Source organism: Vitis vinifera, chromosome 14 (genome assembly GCF_030704535.1).
Source record: "Vitis vinifera cultivar Pinot Noir 40024 chromosome 14, ASM3070453v1".
NCBI classification, from domain to species: domain Eukaryota; kingdom Viridiplantae; phylum Streptophyta; class Magnoliopsida; order Vitales; family Vitaceae; genus Vitis; species Vitis vinifera.
This window is the reverse complement of record NC_081818.1, coordinates 28,809,785-28,823,974: the sequence shown is the minus strand read 5'-3', so window position 1 is coordinate 28,823,974 and position 14,190 is coordinate 28,809,785. Positions and strand designations below refer to the sequence as shown.

General features: G+C 34.3%; 2 protein-coding genes and 1 pseudogene across 3 annotated transcripts; all 3 read left to right on the top strand.

Annotated features, from left to right (window-relative positions):
* Nucleotides 1–793: 793 nt before the first annotated feature.
* LOC100261022 (AAA-ATPase At3g28580) lies at nt 794–2,359 on the top strand. The gene has a single exon (XM_002276488.4). The coding sequence runs from the start codon at nt 837–839 to the stop codon at nt 2,214–2,216; it is 1,380 nt and encodes a 459-aa protein (XP_002276524.3). The 5' UTR covers nt 794–836; the 3' UTR covers nt 2,217–2,359.
* A 1,840-nt stretch (nt 2,360–4,199) lies between these two features.
* Nucleotides 4,200–6,087, top strand: LOC100266228 (AAA-ATPase ASD, mitochondrial-like; annotated as a pseudogene).
* An 84-nt stretch (nt 6,088–6,171) lies between these two features.
* Nucleotides 6,172–11,424, top strand: LOC100250859 (aminoaldehyde dehydrogenase 2, peroxisomal). 2 transcript variants are annotated; one of them, XM_002281948.4, is made up of 15 exons: nt 6,172–6,641; nt 6,727–6,863; nt 7,095–7,175; nt 7,262–7,410; nt 8,257–8,349; nt 8,430–8,553; nt 8,708–8,773; nt 8,862–8,928; nt 9,164–9,240; nt 9,689–9,802; nt 10,112–10,189; nt 10,277–10,428; nt 10,521–10,581; nt 10,978–11,084; nt 11,179–11,424. In XM_002281948.4, exons 1-15 carry the CDS (start codon nt 6,530–6,532, stop codon nt 11,258–11,260), a joined length of 1,500 nt encoding a protein of 499 aa, XP_002281984.1. In that variant the 5' UTR covers nt 6,172–6,529; the 3' UTR covers nt 11,261–11,424. The 2 variants fall into 2 exon arrangements, with proteins under 2 accessions (XP_002281984.1, XP_019080866.1); XM_019225321.2 differs by lacking the exon at nt 6,172–6,641 and having other exon boundaries at nt 6,756–6,863; nt 7,062–7,175.
* Nucleotides 11,425–14,190: the final 2,766 nt, after the last annotated feature.

The following is a 14,190-nucleotide window of genomic DNA, read 5'->3' as shown; positions in this document are numbered from 1 at the left end:
GATATAGAAACAAACAAAAAAATAAAAAACCAAAAAGAAAAAGAAAAAAAAAACATGCATGTTCCTATTGCTTTCCACAGCATGATAATTATTTGAGATATTTGGTGAAATTCATGGGACTATGGGGAAGTAATAAATTATTATCATAATACAAGGTACTTACACATTTGTATCTTAAAAAAATTACCTAGCCATAATCAAAGATTAGCAATAAATTAATATTATTGAAGAAGACGGAGAAGGAAATAATTTAAGAAGCCAATTTTCGGTTGTCATAAGGTATAGCATCGAGAGTGAAAGTAAAAATTGAAGAATCAATTTATGAAAACTAATTTAATTGATTTGATTTTCCATTCTTTTGTCTAATTGATAAAACAAATGAATTAAATCAACTTATGTATGTATAATAATTTATAATTATTTAAATTTTTTTATATTTATCACTACATATCATAAATTTTATTAAAATAATAGAATTAGTTTTTAAATGTATTTGTTTTATTTTAAATTAAGAATTTTAAAATACATTTTCAACTTTAAACCCAAATTAGTTTTAGAAATCAGTTGGATTCAAAGTTGATTTCTAAAACCAATTTCTATTTTTGAAGGAAAGTGGAGTTAAGGAAATAAATAAATAGGGAGTTTTAGAAAATTCTATTTCATAAAATAAAATAAATTAAAATTGATTCGGAGGAAGTTGCCAAATTTGGGGTGTCCAAGAAAGGCAACTTCACCAATCCTTCCCTCTCTATATAACAAGAGTCTATAGAAGGGATGCAAGAGGCTTATGAAGAAGCAGCAGACGAAGAAATAGAAGAAGAAGAAGACTGAGTGCCATGGCCATGAGAGGTCTGTTTGCTAATGTGGGATCCACGATGGCTGGTTTAATGTTTGTATGTGCCATGTTTCGGCAATACTTCCCTGAGCATCTCCGGTTCTCTGTCTGGAGGCGCTATCAAAACCTGGTGAAATTCTTCAATCCCCAAATTTCAATCACCTTCAACCAATTCGTCGGGAAGTGGGCAACACCCAGTCAAGCTTACGGTGATATTAGGACTTACCTCGGCCAGACTTCATTCGCTCAGGCGTCTCGGCTGATAGGCAGTTTGGCCCATAACAAGACTCTCGTTCTCGGCATGAGCGATTTCGAAGAGGTGACAGATGAGTTTCAGGGTGTCCAAGTACGGTGGCTTCTTGGAAAACATGCGCCCAATACCAACTCAATTTCAGTCTACAGCGGAACCAATCATGAGAAGAGGTACTACACTCTCACTTTCCATAAGCGGCACCGGGCTCTGATTATTGGGCCTTACTTGAATTATGTGTTAAAAGAGGGTAGAGCGCTCAACAGTAGAAACAGGAAGAAGAAGCTTTACACCAATGAGGATAATGAGTGGAACCAGGTGGTGTTCCAGCACCCTGCGACATTCGAGACGCTGGCGCTTGACCCTGAGAAGAAGAAGGAAATTATGGATGATCTGATGGCATTCAGTAAGGGTGAACAGTTTTATGCCAGAATTGGGAGAGCTTGGAAGCGCGGGTATCTCCTTTACGGTCCTCCAGGGACCGGCAAGTCCACCATGATTGCGGCCATGGCTAATCTCTTGAATTATGATGTTTACGATCTTGAACTCACTGGGGTGAAGAGTAACACCGAGCTCAAGAAGCTTTTAATGGAGATATCCAGCAAGTCCATCATTGTGATTGAAGACATTGACTGTTCACTTGATCTCACCGCTCCAAGGAAGAAAGCCCCAACAGATAAGCTTGCAGACGGTGAAGGAGATGACAAAGTAAAGAAATCAGCAACAAAAAGCAAGAGTAACGAAACCAGAAACGTTACGCTATCGGGGCTTCTGAATTTTATTGACGGCATCTGGTCTTCTTGCGGGGGAGAAAGACTCATAGTCTTTACTACCAACCATGTGGAGAAGCTCGATCCGGCACTGATAAGGAAAGGAAGGATGGATAAGCATATAGAGTTGGCCTACTGCAGCTTCCAAGCATTCAAAATCCTGGCTAAGAATTACCTTAGTTTAGAATCACACCCTGCATTTCCCAAAATCGGTGAGTTGTTGGGGCAAGTCAACATGACCCCTGCGGATGTTGCTGAGCATCTAATGCCCAAGACTCTCTCCGAAGACGCTGAATTTCGTTTGGAGGATCTGATCAAAGCCCTTGAGAAAGCCAAAGAAAGAGAGAAGGTTGGAAGTTGAGGAAGATGCTATAAGACTTCAATTTGTGTTGTATAGATCCTATATCATATATCATATATTTGGTTATTTCGTTACTAGGCATTTTGGATGTTTCCTTTGTTTTAACTACCCATTCTATTTTCATTGTAAGTTTGTGATTAGCCATGCACATTGATAGTATATTTAGTATACAATGCTTAAAATTTTCTTTTGATAAATTTTACTGGCCGAGAACATATTTGATATTTTTCATAACAATTTTCAAAAACACTTGTCAAACATGTATACTAAATAGATATTAAAGAAGAGTCTCAAAAGTCGATTCAAATAGTCTTTTTCTCTTAAGGTTGCAAGGGAATGCATGGTTAATAATTAAGAATCACTATTAATAATAAAAAAAATTTCGAAGTATCTCATGCAAATATGCCAAACCCAAAGATTGAGAGCCTGTTTGGTTGCTGTTTTTGAAAACTGTTCTAAAAAATAGTTTTTTGTGTTTTTAGAAAAAAAAATTGTGTTTGGGAACTGAATTCTGAAAAACAATTTTTGTTCTAAAAAATAAAATGTTTGGTTGAGTTAATAAAAAAGTTTTTTAGAATAAATAAAACAAAAAACATGTTTGAAAGTTGATTTTTTTTTAATTGAATGTTTTTTCGTAACTCCTCTTTATTAATAAAAATATATATAAATAAAAAAAATTCAACAAAAGATAATAATAATTGGTTTTGTTTTTTAAAATTGAGTATTTTCTTTAACTAATTGATATTGTAAATATATAAATAATTTTTACATTCACAATTTATAAAAAATAATTTTTTAGAATAAATAAAATAAAAAACTTTTAATTGAAAGTTTTTTTTTAATAAATGAATAAATAAAAATTGTATGAAAGGGGAATACTTCTCTCTCTACTTTCTCTCCCAACACTCCACGTACTCCCAGTCCCACAACTACTACCTCTTTATCTTTAAAATCGAAAGAAATTCAACTCTAAAGAGAAAAACACAAAAATAAATGGAATCAATAGGTGAAGTTTCCAGAATTTCTGAATTCTTACACAAAAAAATTGGTTGTTTGATTTACTCTTTTTTTTTTTTTTTTTTTTGTCATTCTTTTTTGTTCCGGTTGTTTTTTTCTTCAATATTTTTTTTAGGTATGGTCTTGTTTGGTTGTTGAAAAAATTGAGGGAGGGAGAATTTTGAAGTTTCTGTTATTGGTTGTGTGGAAAAAGAAATGATGAGGAGTTGTTGTGTTCGCTCGAATCTTAACAGGGATAATCTTCCCCATTTCATACCCATAAAAGGAAAAATAAAAGAGGCGTATGGAGAGGAGAGAGAGTAAAATGCAAAAAAAAAAGGGAAAAGTTCATGCAAGCTCCAATGGATAACAGTTGCTCCACACCAGAGCAGCACATCCGTTTGAACTGAAGAGTGAAAGAATCTGTGGAGGCGAAAACCAGCCATGAAAAAGAAGAGATTAGGGCGAAAACACAAACAGTATCCTATTTTTTCTTGTTCTTTAAATAGTGTAAAAAACAATAAAAACATCTTTAACATGTTCAAGGTATTTAAAAACATAGAGAACACAGAAAACAAGTTAATATTCCTTTGCCAAACTAGTTTTCAGTGTTTTTTTTTTCCGAACAGAAAATAGTTTTTGAAAACATCAACCAAATATGTCCTAAATTTTTGGTAATTTTATTTTTAATCTTAAAAACCTTCTTTCTCAATTTTTTTAGATAAACAATTTAAAAAGTATTTCTAAATTTACAATAAAATCCAATTTGAATTAAGTTGTGTTTTTTTTCTTTCAAAATTAATAGAAATTGTCTTTTTAAACTATTACAATTCATAAAATATTTCTAAATTAAATTAAAATTACCATTTTTAAAATATGGTAATCTTCAAAATAAATATTACCTAAATTTATAGTAATAGAAAGGAATCCAATTAGAAAGTCATTGAAGTTAGAATCTAAAGTTGCTTTAAAAAGTCTAGATTTGAAGTAGTTTTAAAACAACCATATCTTTAAATCCCCATAATTGGTCCACTACCTAGTCTTAAGTTATTCTTGCATTAAGGTTCTATTTTATTAACATACCTTAAACTAGGAAGATTCCAACTCAAAACAGGATTTAGAAACACTTCCAACTAGGATCACCGATCCTTGTCTATGTCCACAGAACTTTTCTTATATATAGGGGAGTGGGAGAGGCGAGCTGCACCAGCAAGAAGAAGAGGGAATAGTGAGAATGGAGAGCAGAGATATGTTCGGGAATGTGGGATCCATGGTGGGCAGTGCAATGTTCATGTGGGCTATGTTTCAGAACCACTTCCCTCAGCGCCTTGGTGACTTCATCAGGAGATACTATCAGAAACTGGTGAATTTCTTCAATCCTTATATTGAAATCACTTTCGATGAGTTCACCGGAAAGTGGGGAGCACGGAGCGAAGCTTACAAGGACATCCAGACTTACCTCGGCTACAAGTCCACCAGGCAAGCCTCCAAGCTCAAAGGTGGTTTAGTTAAGAACAGCAGGTCTCTGGTTTTGAGCATTGATGATCATGAGGAGGTGGTAGATGTGTTTCAGGGAGTCCAAGTATGGTGGATATCTGGAAAACAAAATCTCAACAGGAAGTCAATTTCAATATACCCAGTTCGAGGACAGAGCGATGATAGGAGGTATTACACTCTCACTTTCCACCAGCGTCACTGGGATCTTATCTCTGGGCCTTACCTGAATTATGTGCTAAGAGAGGGTAAAGCGCTCAAAGACAGAAACAGGCAGAAGAAGCTTTATACCAATAAGGAGGGCGAGTGGAACTGGGTAGCGTTTGAGCACACTGCAACGTTCGAGACGCTGGCGTTGGAGCCCGAGAAGGAGGAAAATTATGGAGGATCTCATAGCATTCAGTGGGAATGAAGAGTATTATAGGAGAATTGGTAGAGCTTGGAAGCGTGGGTATCTCCTTTATGGCCCTCCAGGGACTGGTAAGTCCACCATGATTGCAGTCATGGCTAATCTCTTGAATTATGACGTTTATGATCTGGAACTTACTGGGGTGGAGAACAACACTGAGTTGAAGATGCTGTTGATGGAGATATCAAGCAAGTCTATCATTGTGATTGAAGACATTGATTGTTCCCTCGATCTCACTGGTCAAAGGAAGAAAGCAGCAACATACGAGGATTCAGAGGAGGAGGAAGATGAGAAAGAGAAGAAAGAAGGAAAAGAAAAGGGCACCAAAACCAGCAAGGTCACATTATCTGGGCTTCTGAATTTCATCGATGGGCTGTGGTCGGCTTGTGGGGGAGAAAGAGTCATAGTGTTCACAACTAATCATGTAGAGAAACTGGACCAAGCTTTGATTCGGAAAGGACGGATGGATAAGCATATAGAGCTATCCTACTGTACCTATGAAGCATTCAAAGTTCTGGCTAGGAATTACCTGAATGTGGAATCACATCATCTGTTCCCAAAGATTAGAGAGTTGTTGAGGGAAGTGGATATGACCCCAGCTGATGTTGCTGAGCATCTAACCACCAAAACTCTTATGAAAGATGCGCGAATCTGCTTGGAGGGCTTGATTTCAGCAATTCAGAGGAAAACAGAAGCAAGGCTGAAGAAGAAATTATCAGCCAAAGGAGCCAAATCATCGAGGAAAATGATCGGCCAAGGAAGGGTTTGAGTGACTAGTGGTTGGTTCTGTAATGCTTGATTTCTGAGCTTTTCTCATAGGTTTCTTTTTCCTTTCTTTGGTATACCTGTTAGCATAGGTTTATCATTAGCCATTTTTAGAGATTTTCTTTTTCTTTTTCTCTACAAAATTTGATGTTATGTATGAGTTTGTCATTACCCAGTACTTTAATGGTGAACAAAAGGCAAAAAAATAAAATAAAATTAGTATATAACTTGTGCCTACTTTTTTTATTACTCATACTTCTAAATGCAGGAGTTGTATTCGATGTTTGGTACAATGAATTCCAAATCATACACATTAGTTAACGAGTAGCATGCATATAGAGCTCAAATCCCATAAATTTAAATTTAAAAAAAAAATTGGTTGTTCAATACGGTATTAGGACTTGGTTTGACAGGAGGTCTTCCACCCATCTCCGCAATTTGGACCCTGCAAGCTTAAAACTTTTAAGATATTTCCTTGGTCCCAATGCCTTTTTTCTTAAATATAAGACCGCAATAGTGGTAGAAAACGGCGATGATTGCAAAATTTGAAAACAAACAAACAGAAGCCAACGTTAAAGGCCCCAGTGCTGTAAAAAGCCTGAGAATGAAGAAAAGCAGAGACCCGTGAGCTCATCAGCGATCACCGACGATGATGGCAGTCCCAATCCCATCCCGTCAACTCTTCATCGACGGAGAGTGGAGAGAGCCACTCTTGAAAAAGAGAATTCCGATCATCAACCCTGCCACGCAAGAAATCATTGGTTTCAGCAACACTCCTGTTCAACTTTTTTGTGGTGATAATGAATCTATCTGTTGGTAAAGTTTCATGGGTGTGGCCTGTTTCAGGTGACATCCCTGCAGCTACCGCTGAAGATGTGGATATTGCAGTTGAAGCTGCCCGCAGAGCTTTCTCTAAGCCTGATTCTTGGGCCTCTACTTCTGGTTCTTTTCGTGCCAAGTTCTTGCGGGCCATCGCCGATAAGGTGTTTGATTTTCTCTCTTTCTATAAGATGTTTTTCTCGATCTGTCATAGTTGGGTTTTTTATTCTTCCCTTATGACTGCTTTTTCTATTGAACATATAGATAAGAATGGGGATGGGGGATTGGATCATGGGTGATCCTTACAATTAGATGTAGAACCTGAAAAGACCAAGCTGCAGAGTTTTTCCTCCTTGTTTTAGATGTTGTGAAGTGGCCTTTCAATTCGGATGCAGATATTGGAGAGGAAGATTGAACTGGCCAAATTAGAAGTTGTTGACTGTGGAAAGCCAATTGATGAAGCAATATCTGATATGGTATGTGTACAAAAAAACGTAGTCTTTTTAACCTAATATTGTTGAACAGCTGATAATTGACTTGTTGGCTTCTTAATATCATTTAGGTTTCTGTTGCTGGGTGTTTCAAGTATTATGCAGAACTTGCAGAAGCTTTAGATGCAAAGCAAAGGATTCCTATCTCTATTCCTATGGAATCATTTAAGACTCATGTTCTTAAAGAGCCAATTGGAGTTGTTGCGCTGATCACTCCTTGGTATTCGTTAATTTCCTTTTCTTTGGTCATCTATTCAGTCTCCTTTTTCTGGATTTATGCTAAATTTAAGCTTTATGTTAGGCAGAAAAAAAAAATCATGTTATCATGTGAATCCCATTCGTTTTTTATTCCTTTAAAACCATACAGTATTGAATGAACTCACTAAGGTTTGTTTCACTTTCAAAGGTCTTGTATTGGACTCTTTAAGTTTGCTATATCCTTGTATGTTTCACTTATCTGCTAATTGTTATAAAGTTGCGACATGAATGCATTCCTGATAAAATTTCTGCTGCCTGTTCTTGTCAGTACTCTGGATCATTATATGCATCTTGTAATTGTAAAGGGAAATCTGATTACTCTATACAGATGATTAATATGGAAATTACTATGATACTTCGGTTTGATTCAGTTGCTAAACATGCATTCGTGTCTATGCATATCCTTGCATAAATGCTCTTTTTATTCAAATTTCACACTAATAGCTATTTGAAAAAATTTCCCAATTTGTGTGCGTGTGTGCACATGCACCTGCTTATATGTATTTAGTTACATAATCATCCTGGACGATTTCTGTAAGACGCAGTTAGTTTCTGTATTTCTATTTAGGTTCTATTAAACAGCAAGGTTGTTATAAAAGGACTTCCTTTTTGGTTGTTTAACCGGTTCTAGCTTATAAGATTGTGTTTAAATCTTGGTGTTTGTACTTCTAATTCTGGTTAGGCTCTGAGTCGCATATGTGTAGCCAGTTCCAAGTAGTGTTGATTATAGTTGTGTTGGTGCTGGATACTTGTAAATAACAATCTTAATTCCTCATTAACTATGATCCGCATTTTGTGTGTACTGAAGGAACTACCCTCTTTTGATGGCTGCATGGAAAGTTGCTCCTGCTCTGGCTGCTGGCTGTACTGCTATACTGAAGCCATCTGAATTGGCATCTGTGTAAGACTTCTTTCTTTTCATCTTTAATTTTTTATGTATCGACTGTTTCTTTGCAACTCTCATCTTGATTCCAATTTCAGGACTTGTTTGGAGTTAGCTGAAGTTTGTAGAGATGTGGCTCTTCCTCCTGGCGTGCTAAACATTTTGACTGGATTAGGCCCAGAAGCCGGTGCTCCTCTGGCATCTCATCCTCATGTTGATAAGGTTTGGAAGTCCTCCAGTTTGTCATCTATTAAAAAATGTATAATTCTTAACATTGCACATCATGTATATCCAGTAGTTTATTGTGGACTTGTGGTAAGCTTTATAAGAATGGACTTCTACCAAAATAGCCACAGTTATGTTGGTTCTCTTTCAGATTGCATTTACTGGAAGCACTGCAACAGGAATCAAAATCATGACAACTGCAGCTCAAACGATCAAGGTATTAGTTTATCATCTACCTGCATCTTTCCTGGAAAAGTTAATGCTATTTTTTCCCCTTCTCATTTATCTTTTATGGGCCCTTGCAGCCTATTTCACTAGAGCTTGGTGGAAAGAGTCCAATTCTTGTGTTTGAGGATGTAGATCTTGATAACGGTAAGTCGCATTTGAAACACAACTCAAAATTTCAGGATCATCACTCCTTCACAATAAGAAGCTAGATGGCTCTTCACAGGAAACAATATGGAATATTACTGATTTTCCATTGGAGACTTAAAAAAGTCTGGCACCTGACTACTTTCACCATGGAACTTGCAGCATATTTGTTGATCTTGGTGTCTATATTTAGTCTTTTCTTTTTCTTTTTTTCTTTTTTTGTGATTCTGAACAGCCATAGAATGGACTCTTTATGGTTGCTTTCCAAATAATGGTCAAATCTGCAGTGCAACTTCCCGGCTTCTTGTTCATGTGAGTAAAGAGAACTCAAAAGGTTCCATTATATATTTAGCTTTTTCTTGTGGTCAATCATCCTCACATCAAAATAGCTAAAAAAAAGATATGAAGACAGCAATTTTGACTATGTTACATCAGTAAATTTGTGATCAGGACTTTATAATTGATTATTTATGCATGCTTTTACCAGCCCTTTTGCTGAAGAATGAATTTTTTGTATTCATGAATCTAGCTTCATGCAGGATCAATACTTCCAACAGAAAGCTCCAAGTCCTTCTAGCATTGGTTCATCCTCTAATGTTTTAGGCATGTAGTCCACAGATTGAGTGGAAAGAGAAAATTGCTTCTTAGGATTCTTGTAGATACTGAAATGGAGTTGTCATTTATGCCCACTTTACTTGTTTTTTGGTTTGTTGTCTCTCTCAAATGTCTGGATCGATAAAACTAACTGGCATCATTTCAGGAAAATATTGCAGCAAAATTCGTGGAAAAACTCATTCAATGGAGTAAAAGCATCAAAATTTCAGATCCACTGGAAGAAGGTTGCAGGCTTGGCGCTATTGTTAGTGAAGGACAGGTATAAATGCTGCTTAATGTTAGCTCTGTCTTTTTCGGTTCTTTACTTTTCTTTTTAAAATTTTTAAACATCTACAATATCTGTTCTATAACAGCAAGCATTTACAACATACTCAAGATTCTTCCTTTTATGCTCCATCCTGATTTTATTTGGTATAGTAGTATACTGTTATGAATTCAGTCATGAAGTGGCTGTTGAAGTGACTTAATAAGTTTACAACACTACTGTCCTCTCATCAATCTTGCAAAATTTCTCAGTGAAATTATAATACACTGGACTTGATAATAAGGGTGTTCTCCCATTTTTTAGTATGAGAAGATACTGAATTTTATTTCAACCGCTAAGAGTGAAGGTGCTACCATTCTGTATGGAGGAGTCCGCCCTCAGGTGAAATCCTCCTGCTTATTCTTATCACCATTTCACAGTTATATCACCTTGCATTTGTAGCTGATCCACATGTGTTTGTGATGGCAGCATTTGAAGAAAGGATTCTTTATTGAACCGACCATCATAACAGATGTTAGTACCTCCATGCAAATTTGGAGGGAGGAGGTTTTTGGACCTGTTTTATGTGTCAAAACATTTGCCACTGAAGAAGAAGCCACTCAACTAGCCAATGATACTCAGTAAGTTGCTCCTTCCAAAATTTTTCTTGTTTATCTGTGTCGCCTATGCCTTGGCAGTTCATGGTTGCTTCATTTGCTGTTGGTCTTGACAGTTACGGGTTGGGAGCTGCTGTGGTTTCCAATGATCTAGAAAGGTGTGAGCGCTTGACCAAGGTAAGATCAAGTTTTTAGTTTTACCTACAGCCAACAGGCCTGAGTGATGGTGAGGAGCTAAAGTTCATAATAAACTAGTGGGAGTTGTTGTTGTGTTTACATTTATTTGTCAATTTATTATATCATAGAAAATGTTTTCTTGAAGAAAAATTGCTGTTAACAGAAACCATACTTTAATCTGCCTGAAACACTTGTTTCCAATAATATCTGATCCACCAGCATCAGATGGGTAAGCAGCAATGGACTGCCACATTATAAAGAGTAAAGAGAATGGGAGATTGCCATCTACCCTGTTTACATATTACTGAAAACAATTAAAACACTTCCACACAGCATTCAAACACAACATAATATCTACTGCCCCCATACGCAAATGTTCTTCATTGTTCTTTACAGGTTCTTCAGGCAGGGGTTGTATGGGTGAACTGCTCTCAACCCTGCTTTGATCAAGCTCCTTGGGGAGGCATTAAGCATAGCGGTATTGGGCGTGAATTAGGGGAATGGTATGACAATTTCCAAGTTTGCAGTTATGTCTATGCTTCACACTAGAATCAGTATATTATCAATGGTTACTTACCGATAATACTTGATTTGCAGGGGCCTTGAAAACTACTTGACTGTAAAGCAAGTCACACAGTACACCTCTGATAAGCAATGGGGTTGGTATTCTCCTCCATAATGCAATGAGGAATTTGAAACATGTATGGGTACCAGAAAATCAAAGTGATGTGTGTGAAGTAAGCTGAATTTGGAACTACTGAATAAATAAACATGCTGTAGTACTGTACTCAAGCTGTTTGCAGAGTCTGAAAAAAGCAATAGAACTAGATTCCAGGATTTTCATTTTCTTGCCCTGATAAGGAATCTGGTATTGGACCCATCTGGAAATATGATTCAAAAAGGCATGGGAGATCAATACTTAGGCTTGAAATTTTGCAAATGATGAGTAATAAGATTCAGAAAGCTTGTCATTTTCAGTGTTTTCTCAGCCCAAATTTGAGCTGTGGAAACACTAAGCCCACTTGTATACAACATGGATGTGGTGGACCAACATCAGGGCAACCCAAACTCAATATTTCAGTTTCTGGGCTGTTGTTAATAGGAATTTGTCACCTAGGCTCGTGTGATAGGAACTCTTTTATGGTGTGACATTGCAAGAAATGTACCAGTAAGGCTATGTTTGGTTTTGAGAAACTATTAAGGCGGCGTTTGTTTTTTTACTTAATTCTAAATAGAACTTTAATGTTTAATAGTATTAAATATTAGGTTGTTTGCTTTTGTAGTATTTTATTTCTATTAAGTATTAAAAAGTGAAAAAAAAAACTAATATGTTATTTTTTCTAGTTAGAAAAAGTTACATATTTTAGTTTTTTTATTTAATAAAAAGTTTATAATAAATCATGAAAAAATAGAAAAACAAACATCACCTAAGTAAAGAAAAAAATATTAAGAAAAATGGTTTTTCTCATGATTAATTTTATTATGAAAAATATGAAAGAAAATAAAATTAAAATTAACTAAAAATGTATACATTTTATAATTATTCAATCCTTATATAATAAAGGAAAATAAGTTAAATGAGTTTGAAGAAATATATAACAATAATTTATTGATTTTGATTTTTTTTTCTTAACATTTTATTTTTTATTTTTCCTCACTATTTTCTTTCCTTCACATTTCTCTCAAAATTTCAGGAATCAAACATAGTCTAAGAGTCTATTTGGGAGTAATTCCTTAGAGATGTTTTCTAATATTTGAAAGGAAATTCTATAAAAAAAAAATTAAGTGTTTTGGTAAAACCCGAAAAAAATCAATTTTAAAAATCACCTTGTTATTACTTAATTACTTTTTAAGCAATAGAAATTAGTCCTTCCTATAAAAGTGAATTGCCAAAAGTGAAATATTATAAATTAAATTAAAAGTGTTTTTATGATGATACCGTGAAAGAAATTTTGATTAATTACTTATTCTAGTTACATTTAAAAAAGACTTAGGTGATGTTTGATTTTTTACTTAATTCTAAATAGAACTTTAATATTTAATAGTTTTAAGTATTAGGTTGTTTGTTTTTATAATATTTTATTTATATAAAGTATTAAAAAGTAAAGAAAAATCAATATGTTAAGTTTATAATAAGTTATAAAAAAATAAAAATAAAAACAAATAACTTAAATTCTGAAAACAAATTACTTTCAGAAAAAATTTTAAAAAACAAACACCCTTTTAATCTTGATAAAATCTCTTAAAACAAAAGGTACTATCTTGATTAAAAATTTCAAAATATTTGATTAAAAAAGATAAAATCAAACCCATATTTGAAAAAATAACTTTCATAAATTTTTTATCCTAAGGGGATCGATATAAGATAGGGATTAAAAAATTGTTGAGCTCATTCTCATATGATTAAAAGAAAAATGAAAAAGAAAAAGAAAAAAAAAATTAAAACAAAAGAAAAAAAAAAAAGAGTAAGGGCCTGTTTGTTTAGTGTTTTCAAGAACTGTTTTCTGTTCTTGAAAACAAAAAACACAAAAAACTCGTTTGGTTGAGAGGGTTGTTTTTGTTTTTATTGTTTCCCGTGTTCTCAAAATGGCACTGTTTAGAGAACAACAAAATGTTGTTTTCCCCGTTTTTTTACTGTTTACAGAACAAAATTAAACAAAAAAAAACCATCTGTTCTCCGTGTTTTTTTTTTCTTCCCGTTCTCATCTCTTCTCCAGCACAATCTCAGTCTTGATTCAAGGTTGTGAAATTTAAATCCAATGGCACAATAGCAAAGAGACCCCTAAAACGGATCCAGAAAACACAGGGAGCAAGAAAATCCATTTTTTTTTTGTTTTCCTTGGGGTTTTTGCTTGGATTTTCTCGGAAATCAAACGAGGATGAATTTTCCCGGAAATCGAATGGGGGATGGATTTTCTTGGGAATCAAACGGGGGTTGCAAAAAAAATAATAATAATAATAACATGATTAGATTAGTACCTGCGAGGATTGAGAGTCGCAGAGGAAAATAGGGCCTTTTAGGGATTCTCTCAGCTGGAGGGCAACTTCAGAAAAGGGCTTCTTGATGCCCGATGGAGGGCAACTTCAGAAAAGGGCTTCTTGATGCCCGAGAGAGGGAGAGAAGTGGGTGGCATTTTTAATTTTTGGTTTTAGTAGAGATAAAAAATAAATTAACAAATCACAAGAACATAATTTTTAATAAAGTTAAAGATTAAATAAAAAAATATTAATAAAAATAATTTTATTATGTTTGATTTATTTTAAAAAAATATAAAATATATTTTTATTTTTAAATTAATAAAATAAATAATTTTTTTAATTTAAATGAACTATATATCTAAAAATTATTTATAAATTTATAATATAAAATTACTTGAAGAAAATATTTTATTAATTAGAAAAGAAAAAAAAAACATCTTTCAAACGTGTCTTTTGTTTTATTTGTTCTGATTTTTTTTTTTATTAACTCAACCAAACATGTTTTTTTGTTTTTGAGAACAAAAACTGTTTTTTAAAATTCAGTTCCCAAACATAATTTTTTTTAAAAAAACACCAAAAACTGTTCTTAAAAACTGTTCTCAAAAACTATTTTCCAGAACAGTTTTCAAA

What these genes read in the sequence shown, in the direction of transcription:
- LOC100261022 (XM_002276488.4), top strand. Translation starts at nt 837, where the DNA reads ATGGCCATGAGAGGTCTGTTTGCTAATGTGGGATCCACGATGGCTGGT.
- LOC100250859 (XM_002281948.4), top strand. Translation starts at nt 6,530, where the DNA reads ATGATGGCAGTCCCAATCCCATCCCGTCAACTCTTCATCGACGGAGAG. An exon ending in ATGAAGCAATATCTGATATG is followed by an intron (nt 7,176 to 7,261) that starts GTATGTGTACAA and finishes AATATCATTTAG; the next exon opens with GTTTCTGTTGCTGGGTGTTT. An exon ending in GGATGTAGATCTTGATAACG is followed by an intron (nt 8,929 to 9,163) that starts GTAAGTCGCATT and finishes GATTCTGAACAG; the next exon opens with CCATAGAATGGACTCTTTAT.